At 37.5% G+C, this 24,588-nt stretch overlaps 1 protein-coding gene across 1 annotated transcript in view; it reads right to left on the bottom strand.

Moving 5' to 3' along the window:
- hhip (hedgehog interacting protein) overlaps window positions 1–21,545 on the bottom strand; it is a 43,504-nt gene extending 21,959 nt beyond the window's left edge. The window contains exons 1-4 of the mRNA XM_066718418.1: window positions 20,838–21,545; window positions 14,653–14,848; window positions 10,215–10,371; window positions 7,691–7,892 (exon numbers count right to left, since the gene is read on the bottom strand). Of these exons, the coding sequence (XP_066574515.1) occupies window positions 7,691–7,892; window positions 10,215–10,371; window positions 14,653–14,848; window positions 20,838–21,107 (825 nt within the window). The 5' untranslated portion in view covers window positions 21,108–21,545. The remainder of the gene's footprint in view (window positions 1–7,690; window positions 7,893–10,214; window positions 10,372–14,652; window positions 14,849–20,837) is intronic.
- Between the last annotated feature and the right edge of the window lie 3,043 nt (window positions 21,546–24,588).

Below are 24,588 nucleotides of genomic sequence, written 5' to 3'. Positions count from 1 at the left end.
AAAAAAAACTTTCACCTGTAAGTTGCATTATATAGTTAATATTATAATGAGAAATATGCTATTTTGGTAATTGGGAGGTGGACATTGCTATTTTGTTCCTTATTATGAACACACACACATAACTTAAACAACCCCTGCAGTTTCCTTGTACATAAACACAATGAACACACAAAAAAACAAGCAAACAAATGCACACACACACTTATATAATATGCAGCAATTTGGCTGTATTTATTTTATCATTAATGCTTAGCATAAAAGTAGCTACAGGAACGTTTTCCTCAATCTTGCATATGAGAAGATTCTTCATGTAAAAGTGTGCAAGAGCTTTAATCTTGTTGCTGCTAACTTTCTATTCACGCTATAACAGTGAGCGTTCTGTTACTGAATTGTCATCACATTCTACTGGAAGTTTGTTCCTGTAATCCAACTGGTCTACTTGCTGCTGGTACAGAAATAAATCTGTTTCCAGTCCTAGAGGTGGCTATTGTCAGGCTATATGACACATGGACACATGGTTTGACTTTCAAAACTGCTGGGAAGCATCATTTGATCATTTATTTTAAATGAAGGAGAATGGTTCATTCTTCAGTCTTGTTCTTTCTGTTTTAATCACATTTTTAAATCCAAAAGTCACCATGCATATGAAGTAAGACGGGGAGAAGAGAAATGACCCTCTCTGTAAAATAGAGGCTGTGGTGGCATGCAGTTACACAGAAAGAAAAATTAACTCTATGCTCAGAAAATTTATTCAGGAAATGAAACAAAAACAAATCCACAAAACTCATTCAGTGTAAAAGAGGTCTTTATACCTCAAAACCAATCCCAGAATGCCACGCTAATAACAGTGTTATCATGCACATGTAAGATGTAAAACCACAAATTTTAATAATTTCTCCATCTGTCAAGTACATTAAGTAACCTTATTATTATATGATTAAATTGGAAATGTAAGAGATATAACCTACATTTTCAGACCCTAACCCTAAACACTTGTATTAATTACATTTACATTTATTAAAAACTTATTGTATATAATGACAAATTCCTCAAATTAATAAATGAAAGCTGGTTCTGATACAGGAAGAGGAAATGTAAAGTGTATTAAGGATTTGTGTTTACTTTAAGAGTGTTAATGTTAATATTTAATCACTGCACATTTAACTTGTGATATTAATAACGTGTTATTAACTTTATCCTAACTCTAAAGCTAATAACAGACAGAAGAAAAAACATTGGCACCATTCTGGTCTGAAATAATGTAACAGCTGTATTACTAATGGGACAGAAAGAACAACATTCTGTAAAACACTTGCTTCTTCTAGATGTATTTGATCAGAATTGGACCTCTTTGTGCAACTGGCCCCCCACTCCACCATGCCATCATACGAGCGCAGCTTGCATTTGGAGGCAACTACAATAATGGTCTGTACAAGACAGATGCACTTCTACTATGAGTAAGCACAAATTATTAAACTGATATTGAATTTGTATGAATGATGACTGTATTATGTAATCAGATTTTAAATACAAAAGCAAATAAAAGCACCTTGAGCCATGCACCAGATATTTCACATATTGTTTTAAACTTGAAGACTAAAGACTAGCCTTTAATTATTTGAATCTATAAATAATTAATCTAATTTGACAATGATTATTGTTAAACAGCTTACAAGTTTGCTTTGTTGTTAAAGTTTTGGTCTTTTCAGAGTTCATATGAAGTTGAGCAGAGGTAAACTAAGTGCCCAGATGTGAAGGCAACAGTAATACAAGTGCAAGATCAGAATCCGTCTGCTGCCCTCGGAGTTATCAGTAAAAGAGTCTTTGTTCCACAACATCTGAACCTCAACATTGTATCAGTTTAAAATCTGTCGCCATGCAGCATTAAAGTCTAATAAAAAATAATTGACCAGTTAATGGCTAAACAAAGGCTTTACTTGATGTTAAATAACAATTATGACACTTTGGAAAAAGGAAAAAAAGGCAATAGACTGAGGGAAAAACAGAAGAGGCAGAGGAGGGCTCTGTGTGTGGGACAGGGCTGTGATCTCGGAATTAACAGGCGGCCTACTGGAAAAAGAACCTGGCATTCTGAAACGCGCAGCACACAACGCACTAATAACAGGGTAGGAGGCATTCAGTTGCAGGGAACACCCACACTGAAAATGATTCCTTCCAAAACAGAGCATTGTTTTGGAATAAGTTAGGTTAATTGGCACCATGGGATTCTGCTGAAGGAAACACAGATCATTACAATCAAAGCATGTGCATGTAAAATGATCAAATATTATCTCCTCTCTTCACTCAAAGCCATCCACAACCCTAGGGAATCAGCCCAGAATCAGCATAAAGCATAACGTCCTGTTGATCTGAATTTGAGTAAACAGGCAGCCCCTTCCCAACTGCTGCAACCCTACCCCATTAGAAGCGATGGTACAGGCAGCAGCACAGAACAGGACTCCAGGGGCACTGGGCTTAAGCCACTTATAATTGTCATAATGATTATTTTATCCACAAACAATTAAGTTTAATGATGATAAGACGCAGAGCCTTCCCAGTGGAGCTGTTGCATGTCCTTTCTGTATGTCGGCGAGAGCCACTGCAGTCTTTCCTTAACAAGCCAGCGGGAGGCATGTGTACTACATAAACTTCCTGTCCAAATATGTTCCTGTTTCTGAACACAATCTAAACAATGCATACTTTATAAACAATGCATTTTCAAACTTTTACTGCTGTACCATCCACAGAAAGCAAACAAATCATCCAAAAATCATTGAGATGTCTATCACCTAATTGGCAAAATTGCATATCTTGAAATAATATAGTGCTCATAATAATACTAGCAAATGTTCACGTATTCTGAGCATGTATGTTAACAATATTTTAGTTTGATAGAAGTGAATTCTAAAATAAATTACAAATATTACATTTACTTTCTTTACTTGGTATTATTGGTGTATGGCATCACCAAGACCCTGCCCAAATCAGCCCGTCCCTCCAAACTGGATGACTGAGCAAGACTGATCATAAAGGCCACCAAGAGGCTAATGGCAATTTTTCTACAGACCTTTTTGGCCAACACTCGTCAAAGTGTGACAACAATGTCCCAAGCACTTCACAAATCTGGCCTGTATAGTATTCAAGAAAGCCCACCTTGAATCCGGTTTGAAGTATGCAAGAAAACAAAAACACGCATGGTCTAAATGCAAAGTGTTATGTTGGCAGAAACCCAACACAGATCATCATCCAAAGAACAACATCCCTACTGTGGATCATGGTGGTGGCAGCATCATGTTATGGGGATATTTCTCATCTGCAGGTAACGTGGCATTTGTCAGGACAGAAGGGAAAATGAATGGAGCAAAGTATAGAAAAGTCCTAGAGGAACACCTGCAAGAAAGCAGTTCACCTTTCAGCATGACCACCACCCTGATGCACACAGCCAAAACTACACTAGAATGGCAAAGGAACAAAAAGATAAATGTCCTTGATTGGCCCAGTCAGTGCCCTGATCTAAATCCAATCGAAAATGTGTGGCATGACTTGAAGATTGCTGACCATTAATGCTCCCCAAGAAACTTGAGAGAGCTTGAACAGTTTTGTATAGATGAATTATCAAATATTGCGCAGTCTATGTGTGCCAAGTTGGTAGAGACCTATCCCAACAAAGTCACAGATGTTAGTGCTGTTGAAGGTGCTTCCACCAAGTATTAACTCAGTGGGGTGGAGACTTATCTAATGATATGTCAGTCTTGCATTTTTAATACATACATTTGTTTTACGATTAAAAACTTTTTTCTGCTTAAACTTTTTTGCATTTAAAATGCATGTAACTCTAAGGCACTGACACAACACAGTGTGAGTTTGATGCACCGGTATCCCCTCTTGCCTGATCTTAACCATCGTAAAATGTATGATGTTTAGATTAGAAAACTGCAGTTAATTTCAGTATAAGTATAGTTCAGTATACATAACCATATTTAAAGTGTACTTAAGTAATTTTTGTAAGGGCTCTGTTGTGCACAAAACTCTTAGTTATACTGAAATACATACCTTTCTTAAATTTATTTTAATAAGGTTTCTAGGTGACTTCATAATTGTGACAAAAATAGTGGCATACCATACCATATCTATGTATATCTCTGCATATAAATACACATGCAACACAATTATTTTAAATGTAATTTTTGGTTTACTATTTTTTTAGTCACACATATTCCTATGCCAAACCAATCTAAGCTATGAAATATATATTTTAGAAAGTAGGACAACATCTAGTTTTGTGGAAAACACAATTCTATGATAATGGTAGACCGTAGTCCGGGAATCTGGGTTTGGCACAAATTCTTTCAAAAACCTAGACTAGCCTATTGTGTCCTGTGCTACATTGTTGAAATGGTGCAGCATTACATTTATTTTTCTTTACACAGGAAAAAAAAAACAGTTGCAGAAGTCTTTAGGGGTTGCAAAAAGGGGTCTTTAGAAACAGGGCAGTGCACCCATGCACACAAATACATTGGTAAATGGAATTTTCAATTGAAAAAGATCTTTGTGTGTAATTTGTTGATAAACACATTGAGACAAATGCATCTGACATTTCCAGGCTCTTCCGCTCTTACTATGTGTACTCGTGTGGAGTTCATATGCCTTATCCTAACATAGGGATCCGTATGGAACCCAGAGAGGCCAGGCTGCAGAATGCTCAGGCTGACCTCATTCTTCCAGGGCTCAATGGCTTGACAGTTTCAGCTAATGAAGTCTGAAGGGCGAAAATGAGATCTGGTCAAAGAGTGACATCACAGCACACACATCTGCCTTCCTACTCTAATTTTTTGGACATTGTAATTACCCAAAGTTGGAGAAATGTGGGTATACCAAACCAGAAAGAAGTTGAAAGGATCTGAAATCAACAGAGCGAATGTAAATAACAAATGTTAATTAAAGTTGGTATTTTCTTATGCACTTATCTAAAGTTTAGCATATTAATATTAGGCTCCCCAAACACCAATTCAATGCATATGTTTTACATTTACTTCTGGATGCCACTAGGTGGCCTATGCTAAGACAAAGAGATCATTAATCAAACCACCGCGGCTGTGCTAGAAGTCTGCACGAGTGTTTTTATAACATTGTAACCCCCATAACTCATATCCGGAGAACACCATCTAAACGCACAAGGACAAAACATTTAATCAAAACACATTCAGTTGAAATATTTTAATTATATTTATACAGGGACTGATATTTTTCTTCAGTAACAAATTATACAATTTATAATTGAGCTCATTTTATGTATTGTAGTGGGAAAATTTACTTTTATTATGTTGTGTATATTATTTCTATATCATTAATTGTTTCATGTTATTACAGTATTAATTGTTTCAGTTTTGTCTATGAAGCAATCATTTGCTTGTATTTACCCCTTCGTGGTAACTACTTTAAATCTACCAAAATCATGTTACCCTGCCTCCCCCTCAAGGTAAATTGTTTCTTGGATTGTATACAAAACAATTGTCTCCAAGTCACTCTGCCTCTGCCTCAAGGCTCACCGTTTCTTGAATATATAGGCCTACAGCTATTGTCTTTTGAATACCTGATCAACAACCACCAGTATGCATGGAGTAAAATCAAAATCAACTTCTTCTCGCTGTATGCATTTGTGTTGCTTTATATTTTCTCAGTCCCGGGTATTATTTCATCTTTACTGAAGCAGTTCAAGTATATTCTATTCAACACTTGTGGGCAGCTATGAAACATGGTCCACAAATGTTCAAAAAAAAGAGTTTGTGCTGGGATTGCAGGTTGTGCTCTGCAGTCCAGATATTACAGATTGAAGTGGGTCTGTATCAGACTGAGATTCACCAGTGGGCCAAATACCTTTGGCAAAGTGCTGTTGGGGATGGGCTGGCTTGAAATTTGATATGGTTTCCTCTGCTTGTCACACAACAATGACCCCTGTGGCTAACTTGATGCCTGTAAGCCTGCAGTGTTATCATTTAAAGCTACATTAGTCCTCCCTTCAATGCTGCAGCTCTACTTCTTGTGCCACAGAGTTACAGTGTGAAAAGAAGCTAATGGCTTTCCAGTACAGGTTTTGGGGGAGCATGTGTCTAACTATGTCTGTCTAGTGATAGTATGACGGTTGAAGCAGTGAGCTGACTTCATAACAATTCAACATTCCAAACTGGGACGGGATAAAAGGAATAGTTTGCAACAAAACCACATATTTAAATTCCAAAGGATTAGTAAAAGAAAACAAGAGAACAACCAGCTGCAAGCAAACTATAATAACAACCTTTTTGTGCATTAAAGGAACATTTAAAGGAAAGATGGATGGACTGCAGGCTGAACATAATAAATGTGTATATATAACAGGTGTGTGCAAATTAAGTAATGGGTCCTTCACATGTTGTTTTGGTTAACAGTAAATATCACTATAGAATTTCACAGATCTCACCGAAACCTTGAGAATGTTCAATTGAAGTCACATGCTTTATCCAACCCTCTTACAATGTTTATTAAACCTCACTATCAGGCATCCTTCAAACTCAGAGAATGTTCAGAAAATCTCACTTGTGGAGTTTCAGTGTCACTGTACAGTTTTGCGGACTTGATTAAACATCACTGGATATTTTGCAAGTTTACCTCTACGGTATCATGCAGAAAAATGCTATCAAAATAACTGGTTGAAAAGCCAACATATGTAGTCTAAATCTGAACGCTGTTCCTTAGAATCAGAAACAACAAAATCTCAAATGACAGGATATTGTCAAAGGCAGCTCTGTGTCCATTCTGGCATTCTGAGTGTGCTAAGTTTGGAATACTGTGAGCGTTCATTATGTTCTTGAGCAGAGTTTTCCACTTTGGTTTATCAGTTGATGCCCTCCTGATTCAGATAACATTGTGGTGTTCTCTCGGGAACTAATGTTTCCAGATTCTGCTAAGCCTGTATGAGCTTGGCTGTCAGTATATGTTTTTAGCGACCTCTTGGACAATTCATCTTCCTGGGTTTGTATTAAAACCCTTCATTTGAAAAAATGTTATTTCATGATTAATTTAGTTTAATAGAAATTAAAATGAATCACCAAACTACTTTTACATATAACCCAGACTTCCGTAGGATCTCAAATGTACTCTCTCAATAATTGATCTTGCTGTAATAACCAAAAAAAAAAAGCTATGGCATTTTCCATTTTACTATTTTTAAATTTTTTTCATAATTAATCTTTAGTCTTGTGAAGTGTATTCATATTAGTTTACATCCAAGGCAATAAGTCTCTGTGAATAACAGGCATATTCTCCCCATTCATGCAAATGTCACCCATCCGAAAATGGTGAGTGAAAAATGTCTTAGATAGACCCCTTATCAGTAATACTGCCGGTTATTAAATTATAAATCATTAAAAAAAAATCACAGGATACCAACTCTATGTTTGCTTCTCAGCAATTCTTTACACTTGATTAACCAATATATTAATAGTCTTATATGAACTTAATCAAACCTTGCAGCCTATGATTACTGCTCTTTTCTTAACATTGCCTTTAACAAAATAATCCACATTAAATCTCTGCACATTTAAATCTCTTAATGTGTTCAACACATAATATATCTTCCTTTTGCAGAACAGTATTCTGTGAGTTAAGATGAAATTACAATCTACAAATGTTTCCCAAAACAAGATGCTCTCACCTTTATCCCGCTCTGGACCAATTTGTGGATATTGAGGAAGGGTTCTTTGACTAGCTCCATGTTGTGGGTGACAATCCTCACAAAACCTTCCTTTTCCAGGATGAAGAGGCGCTGTGAGCCATCCCCACAGTTCACAATCCCCACGGACTGCCTCAGCCCCCTCAGGACCTCCTGAGCACAGTAACAATTGTGCTTGTGTTTTCTAAACAACAACAAAGAACATGGTGTTACCAAAAGGTGCCTGATGCCCATTAACTGTGAGCATCTACATTAAGGCCATTGATATATACGTTTTAAATAATATCATACAAATAATAATAATAATAATAATAATAATAATAATAATAATAATAATAATAATAATAATAATAATAATAATAAAATACAAATATTAGCAGCCCACTGCATTCCCTGGGGTTTTTGATGGACCAATGGAGTATACAGTATATCCATAAACAAAGTGGCATATATAAAATAGTAGGTTGTTCAATCATGCTAAGAACCATTGTATAAAACGTAGATGTATATTTTTCAACTGTAATTTTTTAACTTTAAACCTTTGAACCCATGAACCTTTAGGCCTTCTAGCCTTCAAACATGTGTTTTCTCATTACTGAAATGCTAAGCCTTAAATGTCACTTCAAGACCGCATTGCTCATTTGGTGTGGTAAGGAGCAAGAAGTTGAAGTTGTGATTCCAGGAACCACAGTAGAAATGTGATGTGAATACCGCAACCCACATGTCTTGCTTCTGTCTAATGTCATTAATATCAGTGGATAATAAGGCACTTGATAGAAGCAAAAACCTTTTGCAGTCTTTAAAAGGCACAAGAGGAATATACTATATATATATATATATATGCACTCTGGTGTACTGGTGTACTATGTCTGGCTGTAATATTCAATATATATCAATAACAAATGCTGTGTTTAATAATAATATTTTTTAAAGCATTTTATAACATACTAACTAACTATCAAACCTCAGATTATACTCTTAACAAACCATGATTTTCTAATGAGAGATAGTGGAATGATTAACTGGAAACAGACTTTATTTATAGTTAGTTTTCTGGCTAGACTGGATTGAAATGTATTCAAACTAATTCTCAAAGCAGATGTGCTGTTTCTCTAACCTTTCAGATGAATTAAACTTTTGAAGTGGGAGGTCTGATTAAGAATTATTGTGTATCTTCACTATCTCACAACGGCAGTATATACAGTGCTTTTATACACACAGGAATTTTTGTTCTTCATTATTATACTTTATGTGTCCCATTAAGGAGATCACTGCTTGGAGATACACAGCTAGAAGAGAACAGCCAAAGATTCCCACTAGATCAGTGTCTGCCAAAAGCAGCTTTATAACAGCACCCAGCCACCCGACCACTCCGTAAGATCTTTGTAATTACCACACTTTTTCTTTTGAGTAAGAAGCCAACATCAAACTCCATCAACAAGAAACGCAGTCTCCCACTGTTTGCCATTGAGATAGGAAACTTGTCACATATCCAGTTCAGCGTCTCATCTGAGCTGCAGAGCGTGAATTTCAGCCCAGAATTGCTCATACAAAAGGTCAAAGCTTTAGTGTACTAGTCTGGGGTGGTGAGCCGCAGTATAAGCACTTTCATTGTTTAATTAAATCTGCCTATGTTCACTCTGAATCGGCAAGTACTTCAGGGATATGAGCTAAAAAACAAAAAACTAGGAATGGGTACTGTAACTTAAGTCAGCTAACCATCAGTTTAATAATTGTAAATATTAATTTCACCTTAATTATGCATTTCCATAGAAGTTAAAGGGGTGAACATGAGGTAATGTTTACTTCTTATCACTTCAGCTGCAGGTAAAGTGACTTCCAGAACTACCCATTTTTATTAATGCTGCCTAGAGGTTTGTTCAATCAAAATGATATGGCCATATATGGTGTATTGCAGTCTTCAAAAATAAATTAAGAGGTTTTGAAACAACCCATTTGAATGATTTGGAAATGTGAACTCTTTATAACCATTTTGTTTCTCATTAAAAATATTTATAACAGCACACAGGATAGAACCTTTAAACAAGTTGTTCTGTGCATGCTCGAGAAAACCCTGGAATAATGATAAAACTATCACTAGTTTATGTACTCCAACAAAGTATATAAACTTTTGCAGTGTCATAAAACAGAGATTATGGTAACATTGTTGACAAGAGATTTATGAGAAAGATTGATGAAGAACCAGTGGCAATTTAGTGCGATTGTACTGATGTTTTTTCCCCCTCTTTATTGGGAATGCCCCATTTAAATGGAGAAAAGAAAACAGGCTGAAATCTTATGAGTCTCCTAGTTAAATCTCCAAACCAGTTCCTGTGATACTGCCGAGCGATCACCACCAATTATTCTCCCCTTCTGCCTAGGAGCTCCCCATAAAAACCTACACATATGCGCAGCTCCAGGCATGGTATGGTTTCTTTTTTCATAACTATGACATTTTCTGATAAACATAAGGCAGAAAAAGATAGAAAAATATATCTTTATGAACCTGCTAATATCTTCTACTTTTTCATAATCCTCCATCGGGTCTAAATAGTTGGAGGCTGGTCCCCGTGATTGTTTTCTTGGAAAATCTGGAAAGCACAAACTGTTATCTCTTCTTCCATAATACTGGCAGAACTCATCTACATCAGCCTGGAACAGTTCTAAAAAACAAAACAAAAGGAAGGAGAGGACAGAAAACAAATGGTTACAGATGGATTTTGAACTTTGAAATCCTGAACCATTACCAGAGGTTATGCATGTTTTTAAAATTAGGAATGCAGATCTGTCACAACTAACCAACTCTCCAGGAGTATCCAAAATATCCATAGTTCCCATGCTCTATACACACCCATTCAACTTGAGAGGGAGGATTTTAGATAGAATTAGGGGGTAAGAGAAAGGTTACGGTTCAGGTTATGAGTTGGGGCTGTGTTTCTACTCCAGGAGGGACTATGCTGTACATTTGTAAGCTGCAGCCCTGCTGTTCAGAATGCAAATGTGCAAGTCACATCCCAGTGTTTGAATGAAGATGCTGATAGACTCAGGTTGGCCTATGACAATATCTTTCTCAACTATCAAACATATAACAACCTATTTGAAGCCAATATTAAAAATACGTGCGTGTCCCATCCGGAGTGGTTCAAACTTGCTGCTAATTGCATATCATATTGAAAACTGATATTTGTCTGCATTATAAGAAACAATTTAATGCATTATACATCATCTAACAATTAGGTTGAAAACTTGAAAGCGTAAGCAAGAAAACAACCTTAAAATCTTTTTAAATAGTTGATATATTAGCGCTCATGTTTAAAAGTGCTTGAAAAAGAACTACATCCTTAGTTTAACTGTTCACATAACCTTGTTGAAAGCAATATCTCATTTATGTGGTAAAGACAAATCCAAAGATTAACCACTGCAAGAATTAATGAAGTCCTTTAAAACTTGGACATGAATAAATAGTGTATCCTAAAATGCACCTTGGCTTCATATAAGTTCATGTCCTTTGTGAACAGTATTTCTTTTTAATGGTGAAAGTCAGATATGAGTTTCACACAGAGATACTTCTAATGTATAAATCTTAGTCACCCTGAAGGGCTTTCTAAAAGCACCCTGGCATTTATAAGGTTATAACAACTCATAAATGGTCATTTGTTTTATATCTAAAGTTTTTTTTTTTAACAGTTCAAGCAAAATATTACAATTAGTATGTGCATAGCATTGGAAACATACAGACTTTATCACATTTAATGATCAATCCCTCATTAGCAAATTCAGTAGTCTTAAAACAATTCTAAAAGTCTCTAAAAATCTTCCTTCATGTCTTGAATATACAACTATGTGGTAAGCCCACATGAAATAAAAACAACCTTCAGTGCTTTGGCCACCTAAATATCAGTTCCCCTGTCTAAGCCCTTGGAGGAGGAGTACAAATATACCAGTGATAAAAACACAAACATGGCCTAAGGTTTCCCTTTGATCACAGCTGAACCCCCACACTGAAAAGAGGGCTGACTTATTAAAATGAAGATGATAACATTACAAAAAAAGTAAATAGAACACAATGATCTAAAACCTGCAAAGCTTTATTTTCTTATCTGTGAAAACTTCCCCAGTTAACCACCCACCCATCCGCTGGTCAGTCAACCAGGCAATCTTGCTTTGGGACAACCAGGTCTTGAGATATAATGAGACACTCAGTCTGGGCAGAGAATACCTCAGTTACACAGACTTGGTGTCAATCCTTCCTGCCTTTATTGGTATTGTAGAAGCACAACTCTGCAAAAACCTACAGTACTGTGACATACTTTCCCGTAGGAAACGTTTTGTTCACTAAATCAAAACCATTTAGTAGATAAATATCTATGTTTCAGCATATGAAAATTAACTATCTATTAACAGCATTGTGTTGCTATTCTAATGCAATCCAATAGCCAAGACCTTCTCTGGCAATACATCTATCATTTTAGTATAAAATGTATAATTTGTATAATACGCTATATAAATACATCCTGCAGGTGGATATTTTCTCTTGTATTCACTCTAGCTTGAGCTATGCCTGTTCTGATTGGAGATCCTCTCAGGTTCATAATCCAGAACAATTCATGAATCATTACAGAACAACGAATTACATGGTTTAAACTAATGACTTGATCCAAAACTGCAATTAACAATATATCATAATGTATTATTATAATTATAGTTTGACTTAATAAAGACGAGAGTAGATTTTTTTTTTACAATAAAAATGCATTCTACATACTAAATAAAAGAACAATATCTAATTTTAAAATGTGATATTGAAATGTTAACATAAACAGAAGGCAAAAAAGTCAGGCCCTTGCAAGTCTGCTTAGTTTTTTTTTCCCTCATGTTTTTTCGCACTGCCCAAAAGCTATGTCCACATCCCAGTGCTAAAGTTATACTTCCATCTGGTTATCTTCCAAGACAACCTGGGTGGCCACCCAAAGCACTTGACATCTTGATGCACTTCAGCAGTTTTACATATACACAAACTTTGTAGAAAAATAAATTTGTCATTCGTCACCACATATGTTGATCTGAGGAGTGAGGTTCCCCTGGCTCCAGCTCCTGTTCTTTTCAGTACACTGTGTTTAACTCTTCTCATCTCAGCTGCTGTCATTTTCCTTGCCTATTTTTTCTTTTCTCTGGCAAGCAATCATTTAATTGAGGGTACTCATCTTTACATTGCTAGTGGGGCTAAAGAATTATGCAATTTTAAATGTTTTCGGGGTGAAGAGCAGGACTGGGTGTAGGGAGAGTTTCATACCTTGGAAAAAAACATTCTATTTGAGAAGCATATCTCTAAAGATCTGATCTGTTATGACTACTTAGCATGTAGACTTGGCAAGTGAATTCACGAACCCAATGCTTTTGGGAATGTGATAAAGAGCAAGAAACAGCTGTACTAAGAAAACTTTAGTTTGAAGAATTAGAAAAAAGAAATTGAGTCCAACAATACCATAACATTATTTCCAATTTCTTTTGAGGTTTTGGATAAAAAATAAACCAAAATTGAGGATGGAGTTTACAAAGACCATTTAATTAATTTACATCTTTCAAGTAACCACCAATAAAAAAATAGATAGAAATAATATTGATGCTATTATAAAGTCTAGATATGCATCCGGTGCAGCTACCACTCCTTAAATAGTGCCACTCGTTGTTCTGCAAGGTGCCAGGGTCAGTCATGTCTAGACCTTACTCAGGATTCTTACACATCCGCAATCCATACAGCAGGATTGACGTCAGGCCTATGGGACTGCCGAGGAAGGTTAGGAATACATTGGTCATAAAGCCACTAATTTACAAGGCCTGCAGTCTGCAAAGTTTAGTAGCTGTGTTGATAAAGGTAAGAAACCACAATGTCAAATTGCCTTCCTCCACAAGGAGCTAAGCCACCATGAATGCCTCAGTATATATCAGTATCAATACACCTTTTATTTACTTTGACAGGCACAAATCCATTTTACCAAAAGCCAATCAAAATCAGATTCTCTACACCCATTTATGTCTCGAACACTAGAATCTTGTTTAAAACATTTCTGGGGTTGCCTCTGTGCCAAAAAAAGAAACTTTTGACACCTCAGGAGTAGCCTGCCACAAGTTCCCTAAGCATCCAGGCCCGCATTTTCTGATTTCTGATTTCTCATTGACTGAATTGAGCGTCGTCTCTAACAAAGAAACCCATTTGAGACATCCCATGTTCATTCACTGCTAACTACAAGGTACAATATAACTTTCATATACACATTTTATTCAAATTATGTATTACAATACTGATGTTGTATACCTGTGAACATGTCTAGACAAAAATGTATTTAGAGGGGTGTTCCATCATTTTTTCTAAATACATATGAGCATCCAAAAAAAAACATTGTTGTGAGACTGAGCTATGGAGTGGGTGAGGGCCTTTTTATTTAGTTGTTTTTTTCAACTGCTCCTTAAAGTAGGACTAATTAATGTAATAATCTACTTCTTGAACACATGCCAGTGTGTACAAACACTGAAATCGTTTGTTATTTCACAAATCAAACTTGTATAAAAAAAAAATCAACACTACACCAAACAACATGCAGGTCTCATGTTTGTCTGAAGCAAACAAAACAAAACAAAACAAAACATAGGTAAAGCAAAGCAATTTAATACAATATAATACAAAACAAAACATAACAAATGAAATAGAAATGTATAGAAACAAGCCAACAAGACAGGACTTTTCCACTTTGAGGATATTTTGATGCTTTATAAAGCTTTCCAGCTTTCTTCTTGGCTTTAGTAGCATCCCTAAGTGCATATTAGATAACTGTATTTCAGCATTTGGGCAGCACCCTCCATTCTGCATCATCATTATCATCTGGTATTAATAAAGGCCCAAACGTTTATAAACTATTATTAGTTCCAGTTAAATGGTTTATTACCTGGTATGTGACCTCTGCAGGCGTAGTAGAACTCTCTGCAATAATCTCTGCACAGCTTGGGCAGAACTGGCTCTCTGTCAGGCGCTTCCTCTGCGTCAGGTGAATGAAATAAAACCTGAGCATGTGGAGAGCAGCGTGCACACTTGATTTCATCCAGCAGCTTTGCACATTCTGTGTTGTTGGTAACAGAAAATATCTGAAAGCCACAAACCAGAAACAAGTAAACAAATGACTGTGTGTACATTTTAACAAAAAAGGGGGGGCTACAGATGTGAGAAAAATCTAAGCCAAACAGGCTTCACTGCTCTTTTCTCCTGGTTGAGTTGGAGAGCATTCATGTTTTCTCTAAAAAGGCAATTGTTAGAACATTTTCACAAAGGAACACGAGTTATCATTCTAAATATGCTCATATTAAGGTCTAACCTTTCTGGAGATAAACCCTGTCTTTACACACAACCAGCAGCTCCCTGGCTCATTCAGTTCAGACTTGTAGCACTGTTTGTGGTTTACTTTGAGAATCCTCAATTCTTGGCAAAATATGTCCACATGTACCTATAATGTTGCCTTCCCAGTTATTACATAAATCTTGTTTTGTTTTCAGCAAATATCAGATTTCAGGATATACTGAAATATGAATTCCCAAACCAGGCAATTTCAGTGCCTGGGTGGAGTAAACTCTGTGTTATACTGCATGTATTATGGCAAGAGTCTAGTAAACGTTCACCACCCTTCTGTGGCACAACACAAAGCTTACATGGCACAGTAATCAGGGAACACTATTACGCATAAATAAATAAAACAATATATATAAACATGGGAATATTAGAGAACAACAATATGAAACATGTTGCAAACAGAATTCTGATTATATATGTCCCCATGTTAAAATACATATAAACTGAAACAAATTTTAATCCAGAATGTAATTGTGTAATTGATTTGTAATTCTTATTATTACATTACGTTTATAATCTTGAGTGGATTGGATTAGTATACATATATGCAAACATACAGTTATAAATCCATAAATATTTGGAGAAGGAGACACTTGTCATAATTTTGGTTCTGGATTTGAAAGGAAATGTTCTTTAATTGTAGACTTTCATCTTTAATTTGAGGGAAGTTACATCCAAATTGGGTGAACGGTGTAGGAATTACACCCATTTTTATATGTGGTTCCCCCAATTTTAGGGGGTCCAAAGTATTTGGACAAACTAACATAATCTTGAATTAAATTGTGTGATGCTGGATTTCTTCCATGGTGATGCTCTGCCAGCTGTACTTCAGCTGTCTTTAGATCCTGCTTGTTCTTGGCGTGTTTTGCCTTCAGTTTTGCCTTAAAAATCAAAACAAACCAATCGGAGAGATAGCAAAAACATTAGGTGTGGCCAAATCAACTATTTGGTACATTCTTAAAAAGAAAGAACGCACTGGTGAGCTCAGGAACACCAAAAGACCCGGAAGACCACAGAAAACAACTGTGGTGGATGACAGAAGAATTGTTTCCCTGGTGAAGAAAAAACCCTTCACAGTTGACCAGATCAAGAACACCCCCCAGGAGGTAGACGTATCTGTGTCAAGGTCAACAATCAAGAGAAGACTTCACCAGAGTAAATACAGAGGGTTTACCACAAGATGTAAACCATTGGTAAGCCCCCAAAACAGGAAGACCAGATTAGAGTTTGCCAAAAAACATCTAAAGAACCCTGTACAGTTCTGTAACAACACCCTATGGACAGATGAGACAAAGATCAACTTGTACCAGAATGATGGGAAGAGAAGAGTATGGAGAAGGGAAGGAACTGCTCATGATCTGAAGCATACCACCTCATCTGTGAAGCATGGTGGAAATGGTGTTATGGCATGGGCATGTGTGGCTGTCAAGGGAACTGGTTCCCTTGTATTTATTGATGATGTGACTGCTGACAAAAGCAGCAGGACTAATTCTGAAGTGTTTAGGGTTATATTAATCGGCTCAGATTCAACCTAATGCTTCAAAACTCATTGGACGTTGCTTCACAGTACAGATGGACAATGGGCCGAAGCATACTGCGAAAGCAACCCAAGACCAACCCAACCCTAGGCAAAGAAGTGAATGTTCTGCATTGGCCAAGTCAATCACCTGACCTGAATCAAATTGAGCATACATTTCACTTGCTGAAGACAAAACTGAAGGCAAAACACCCCAAGAACAAGCAGGAACTAAAGACAGCTGCAGTGCAGGCCTGGCAGAGCATCACCAGGGAAGAAACAAAGCATCTGGTGATGTCTATGCATTCCAGACTTCAGGCAGTCATTGATTGCAAAGGATTTGCAACCAAGTATTGAAACTCACAATTTAATTCATGATTATGTTAGTTTGTCCAAATACTTTTGAGCCCGTAAAATTGCGGGGACCACGTATAAAAATGGGTGTAATTCCTACACCGTTCACCCAATTTGGATGTAACTACCCTCACATTAAAGATGAAAGTCTACACTTAAAGAACACTTAAAGGAATTTCCTTTCAATTTCATTGTGGTGGCGTACAGAGCCAAAATTATGGAAATTGTCTCCTTGTCCAAATATTTATGGACCTCACTGTATATCCACAGCTTTGTGTGTGTGTGTGTGTGTGTGTGTGTGTGTGTGTGTGTGTGCGTCGGGGGGGGCTCCAGCTACTGCTTTGTTTTTTGATGCAACTCTGCATCAAAACAGTACACTGAAAGGTTGTGTGCCCATATACAGTCACTGTATATCTTTGGAGAAATGGCTTATATGGACTAAATCCAAATCAAAAGGCTTTCAATCCTCCTAGCAGCTGTCATCTGGTGAAGTTCTCATCCTCATTTTATTACACAGACCCCCACTTTTTTTTTTTTTTTTTCCACAAAGCACAAACCCCTATAGAATGAAGTCGTCCTCAAAATTTGTTGGAATGTGATGTTGGTCACATCAAAACTAAACAAAAGATTAAGGAGAAAGAGATTCAATAAATTAACTTAAATGAAATACAATATTATCCTCTTTCAAAAATCCATGCTGCTCTGGCACAGCAGGCTGGTAACACTTTGCACTGTGTGAGGTCCACAGTGTAAATACCCATTTGGAGATAGATAGAGCCATCATTCCAGCTTTGGTATCAACAAACTAACAGTCTGTCGAAGTCAATTAAACCTGTTCCTGGCTAAACCTGCAACACCGGCCTTTCGCATTGGCTGGGTAGACAAGGACAGCTTTTTCTTCATTCAACAATAAACAAAAACCTCAGCTGTGAAACTCTTAAAACTTTAGAAAGCCTTTTTTATACAATGGAAATAGAAAGCATTTCCCCCACCCACTCATTCCTTAAAAAAAAAGTATATAGTACAGATTGTACTACCTTCACTTTGCCAAGCTGTGACTTAACACTCAAAATTAAATTCATAACATTATAGTAACACATTAGAAGCTCGACTGCTGTTAAGTAATTTAAAACATCTGCAGCAAATGTTTCAGTTTCGGTCATTCTATACAAACGTAACAACCAGAGCACCGTGCGCAATCAGATCTAGGTTAAAGCACATAGATTAAGTGGCAAGTACGTTTGGACTAAAAGGGCACAAGATATGAAAAAAAAGTCAAATACAATAATATATATACATGCTAGACATTTATTAATAGACGTCACCTGGCAAAAATGTCTGCCATCGATTGACCCCCCTTTTAAATAATAAGTCAAAGTAACCACAAGATGAAGATTGTAATAATGTATATGTTATTATATCTACATTAAACAATTAGGCCATTCATAATGACCTACAGTAAGAATAATTATACTGTAGTGTATTTTTTGTGTTTTTATTTACTTTAAATAAATAAAATGCCATGCTAATCTGTTTATGTAGCTGGATGCAGTCACAGTCAAAGGCAAGTCTTTTCCGATGGGCGAACCTTGTGTCCATTATTTGTACACAGTGAATTATGAAATTTGACATTTTTATCTTGACTTGCATAATGTTTTACTTAGATCACTTTAAGTATCCTTTCTCCTTGTTGATGTTTCATGTTTATCAAAAAGATATTAGCAGGAATTATTGCAATGTCTCTTTGTTTCCAAAACATGTTCATAACTGTATACAGATTGGAGATTTAAAGAGACTGAAACAAAGGCATGTATCATTGCCATTAGACTTCTCAAACATGAAGAGCAAGGCACAGATTTTTTGGTGTGCTGCTCCTTGCTGGATTATGTCATTACAATGCCTTTATCAAAAGACCAATATGTAAATGGTTCATTGTACAGAGGCAGCTGTTAAAGATACCCCAGGATTAGTTATTTGTTATGTTGGATCTGCACAACAATAGCTTTTGTCTGTGAAATTGCCAGAGCAAACATATCAATGTACAAGGACACACTTGAAAACAATTACTTGTCACCCATTCTTTGACAGCACTGACTGAGACAATCTCAGGATAAGGAATCACAAGTGATTCTAGCCACATAATGTTTTACAAGGAATTTGGGGTATTATAAGTCATATAAGTCATACCTGCAGTAAAATTTAATTTCAGGAAATTAAATGACTTTTTTTTAGTATTAAAAAAACAATCTTCCGAATCACTGATTTTATATCTTATCATGTGATCTTCCAGTGAAAACGACCATTTTCCCTCACTATTTTCCATTGAACATTGCATTTTCTTTCCATTGATAGCCCTGTTCCATTTTTCTCGTTTCTCTCAAAACATAACAGAATGCCTCGCCACACTAGAACACCAACACTGGAGCTCAAAAGCTTTAAGCAAAACACTTTTGCTCATCTGGGAATAAAAACTTTGTGAGGGGGTTGGCGGGGGTTGGGGGGTGCAGGACAAATGCTCACTCAAAGGCATGAACACTTGGACAGAGCTAAAGACTGAGAGAGAATGATGTTCTCCAGTTTCACCCATTAGTGAACCAACTAACAAACACAATGGTGTTGTTGTTATTCTTTTGCCATAAGCAACAGGGCTCCGTGTGTGGGCAGCAGTGTAGTGGGGAGGAGGATAAGTCGACCCCTTTTTGTCCTATTGATTTTTTCCTATTTGCATGACTTGAGCAAATTAAATGATGCAATATGGCTTTTTGTCACAAAACAAAGTGAGAGATACCACCCAGACACATATGTTGATTCGCTGAACCTGTTTACATGAGAATAGAGTGAATTCTACCGTGAACTCAGCAGAAAACTCGATTCAGTGCTGGAGCCAGAAGGACTAAAACGGAAGAATGTTTAAAGGCCAGATTCCCCGCCGGTATTTGACAGCTACAGTGTTGTAAGTGTGGAAATTCTCATTAAAAGGCCCTGATGCCACAGTGAAAAGACACCTGATGGTTAATTTCACGTGCTCAGATTTTTAATGATGTTCTGCCACTAGCCAAACTTTTTTTTTTTCCCCCCCCACTTACGTTGAAAGCCAACCACTGAAACCCCAGCAGTAGATAACGTCTTGATATGTTAACATTAGCTACTCTACCGCTGGAATGGTTGCAGGCTTAATACGCATTTATATGACATTTGTTTAGTAGTAATCCAAGTAATCATGAGGATGCTTACAAATGAACTGTTGGCAGCGATAGGAACCTGCCACTGGGTTGCATGTGAAAACTGAGTTTTAGCAGTGCATGCCTCTGGGATATACTCGAATAAGCAGCAGGATGAGTTGGAGGAATGCAAATAAACGCAAATATATTAAAAAAAAAAAAAAAGTGTAACATCGTTATGACATTATTTTGCAATCAGTCCAAAACGAAGCATAGCAAGCTTGCCAGCTTCGCACCACGTCTTTGCTGAGCTTCTGCGCGGCGCGGACGTGAAAGGTTAGAGAAGGATAACCATGGTAACAGTGGAACGCTTTGGACACGCTCGAGACAAGAAAGGTCCCCTACCTCTGCCATTTAGCCCCCTCTCCCAACAGCACCGGGGTTTCCTTCTGCGGCGCTGTGCAACATGCAGCTTTATAATCAAATGGGAACGATCTAAACATCTGTCCCACGAGGTTATAGTAGCAGAGGTTTAATGGACCAAGTTGGACTCTTTGTAAAAGCAGTACAGAATGAAAACTGATGAGCATGCATGCATTTCCTTCAAGGGAATGCCCTGGCAATATATAAGTTAACAACACAGCACACTAGCGTCTGCATTCATAAGGACTCAAACAGATCAAAGCGTGCCGTACATACCCGGGCGTCCCGCAGGTGCAGGTTCTGATAGGCGGTGCGTCTGGTGTGACAGCAGGACACCCGGGGGTACAGCCTGTGACACAGCTCCGCGCTGCTGCTGCTGTCCAGTGACAGTTTTCTCTCTCTTTTTTTCAGGCGCCTCGGTGTGCTTCCATCCAGACATCTCCTCCTCCTTGGACTAATTTCACCTTTTTCACCAAACTTCGCATCACCGCATTCCCACACATTCACCGCCACTGCCAATACCAGCACGAACTTCAGATGTTTCATGTTAAAAAAAATTAAACACCGACGAAATCAAAATAATAATCACTACGGTAAAAAAAAAAAAAAAAAAAAAAAAGTACAAATTATAGAAAAAGTTTTTGGGTTTTTTTTTTTTTTCTTATCCCACGACAAATGTGTGTCCAGAGGTAAGCCAATGATCAGTTAAGAAAATATTTACATATGCATGAAAAGAACTCTAAATTAAATATTTTGAAAGAAAAAAAAAATTAGTTTGTAAAATAAATGAAGACAAGTGCTGTTGCTTAGATGGCATAATATAAAGAAGAAGAAAAAAAGAAAAAAGAAAAATCTGGCAGATTAAAAATGCAAAAAAACCAAAACAGTGTGTTGATGTCAGTTGCACGTTGTTGCTTGCTGTGGGTGCACAGGGGCTGGTGCGTTAGGTGAGACAGTAGCACTGACTCTCTGGCTCTGCACACACGCTCACATGTTTCTTTTGGGTCTTTTCTGCTTCTTTTTAACCAGCGCGCGGGGAGAGGACAGGCGCGAGCCCCGTGACGTCACAGAGCCCCGGCGCGCGCGCACGCTGGGGACGGATGAGCGGTCAGAGCGGCGGCGCGGCTTTGATCTGCTTCGGACCCAGTTAAAGGGTTGAGATCCTGGCTGGGACGGACACAGTCTCCCGCTTGCATCTCACTTTCGGATTATTATTCTTTGACAGGGTGCTTTCTTTCGCTAACAGGAGGTTACACATGCATGTGTATAGAATCCCGCAGTGGGCATAACTTGTTGTCTTTTTCATATTTTAAATAAAACGTTTTATGTCTTCCCTCCGGCCCCAAATATCACTGTAGTTGTCGAGTTCGTTATTCAAATTCTATTTCAGTATAGAGCCTGTTATAATCTAGCACCTAAAATAATCGTCTAACCGCATGTCACCACAAAATACTATGCATGTGTGTGTGTGTTCAAGAAATACAAGTCTAAGCAATCACTTTTAGTTGTTGTTGTTTTAAACGGACAGTTAACTCATCCTAAACCATCATGTGTTAATAATATCAGGAAGAGCTGCACATGTAAGCATGTTCATGTAGGCTAGCCATAAGTTTGGATGTAAGAGAGTTCCTTGTCTACCGTAATTGTGATTGTGATTGTGATCGTGAGTCGCCAGATGGAAAGGACGTCAGCTAAATGCATATACAAAGCAACACAATAGACAATCACATAAATAAATCAAAACACACGATAGGACATTTAATACCGTTTCTTTCATATAAATAGAACATTTAAAAGTGACGTGTAAAAATCATTGAATGTATAAACTGATAGTTCTAACGATTTCTTTATGTTAGAAAGGAATGATCCCATACGGATTTTGTATTTAATATTACTGACCCTAATACTTGCTTTGAGGGAATCTGTTACAGAATGTCGTTTTTAGAAGGTCGGGTTTCTTTTCTGTTCTGTTAGGTGTAGCATGTGGAGCCTATACTAATGTCACAGGGCTGATGAAGGGTTTTATGAGGGTTAATTGATTGTTTAATTGTACTTGACTGATTTATGTATAGTGCTGTATTTCTGCTCTTTGTAGCTCTTCTGGTGGGTCACAGGGGTAACTGTGTTTTGACAAAATATTATGGATTATATTTTTCTTTACTTGTGGGGATGTTGTATTTAATTGCTTGATTATTTGCACTGCTGTTTGTGTGAGCCCTTGTTTCCCCCCTGAGTAAGCCTGCAGGTGCATAGCCCCTGATTGCAACCCCACACCTGAGCCTCGAAAGAAGAATCAGAGTTCAGTTTTAAAAGGGGACCTTGGAAGCAGTAGGGATTGCTGGACCACTTTGGTCATTTATTTTTTCTGTTGTGTGTGTTCTCGTTCCCCTTTCATCATTATGATGTAGGTGTTGGGGTTTCCTGGAGTCCTTTGACGTGGCTTGTGTGGAGACGCTCTAGCCGATTGGTAGGGGGCCCTGATCAGCATCTGAAGGTCTACAGGACTCCACACCTACCTTTCCTTAGGACCACTGTGCCCCAACATATATACAATATAGGGGCACATACTAAAATGTAGGGGTGCATTAAAAAGTGTGTGGCACATCATAATTGGTTAATCTTCAATGCAATATTCCGCAATCTGATCAATCATTTTGGCACATCGGACATGATTTGTTATATGTATGGTTGATGTCGACATTGTTTTTATGGTGGAGTGCAAATGGAGGACAACTTCACGAATGGAATTTCCTCTTTAGCAATGAAGTAAGCGCTGTTGAACTTAATCTTCAGTTGCCTCCTAGAACATCGGTGTAGTCTGTGCTAGACTTCTCTCGTTGTGCATAAACATTCCAGTCGATCATGTGCCCAGTCTACTGTAAGTTTGTTTTAATGACGAGGTGGCTAATGCTAGCTAGTCTATTGTTTTATAGACTTGTCTAAACTAGATTTGTCTAGTTTATTAGAAATGGTGCCAAATTAACCCCTACAACGCTGGGTCAAAAATGTAAATCTCTGCGCTTGTAGTTTTCATTGCCTAGGTGGTTAATAGGAACAATCCAGAACTGAACTACATTTCCCACACTTGCTACTGTACCTCATGATTTGTATAATGTATTCTTGAAATTATTTAAATGTAGGATTTCCTTATAGAGTTCTGTGTGAATACAATTTGTATGCTTTTTCAAGAGGATTATACCATTTCTTTGTATATGATTTGCAGCAAGTTTTTAGCATAGTCAGAGTAGGCGAGAGATTACTGGAAGGCTCTTTATTTTGTTGGAAGGCAGGTGAGAACGTTATGTAGTAGTTGAGATGCATTAGCTACTCGGCTATGCTGTGCACTGTCTGTATATTGTTGGGTTCTTTTATTGATTATTGATTGTCATGGAAAAACTAACAATATATTTTGGAGAAAAAGCCTGGGTGTTGACACCTTGCATGGCTTTAGTGTTTGTTTTCCAACTGTGTTAGTATTTTTAAATCTGAGGTTTATTGTAAACCCGGGCCTTTGTTAGCCGTAACATTGAATGATATATGGGTGTAATCTGGGTTGAGTCTGCAGATAAGGCAGAGTGCAGGACTGTGAATTAAACACAGAAGCTAAGTATTGTACGGTATTGTTCTACTTGAAGCTTAAATGATCTAGGACAATATAACCTAAATCTCTCCTGATTGGCCATAAATACTTCTGGAAGAGTGATTTACTAAAGTGTGTCTTGGGACCACTTCCAACCCTGGAAAACTCCCCGATTTAATAAAGGCATTACTGTATCGCCCTTTAATCCCATTTTCCATTGACACCTGCACCCACATTTGGTTGGAGGTGGGAATTTAAAGGAAGCTTCTCTCTTCTCCGGGGATAATTATATAGAATATGGCACCTCTAACCACATTGTGCACAGCCAGGATGCCTGGACTCATCCCAGTGCAGGCTGGTTTGGGGCTGGTTACGACCCCTTTCCAATTGCCCTCGGTGGTTGCCCCATCCTGAGCTCCAAGTATCCCTGATGCTCCCCTTCTCATC

Source organism: Amia ocellicauda, chromosome 12, assembly GCF_036373705.1.
Source record: "Amia ocellicauda isolate fAmiCal2 chromosome 12, fAmiCal2.hap1, whole genome shotgun sequence".
In the NCBI taxonomy this organism is placed as follows: Eukaryota; Metazoa; Chordata; class Actinopteri; order Amiiformes; family Amiidae; genus Amia; species Amia ocellicauda.
This window is presented reverse-complemented; position numbering and strand designations above follow the sequence as displayed.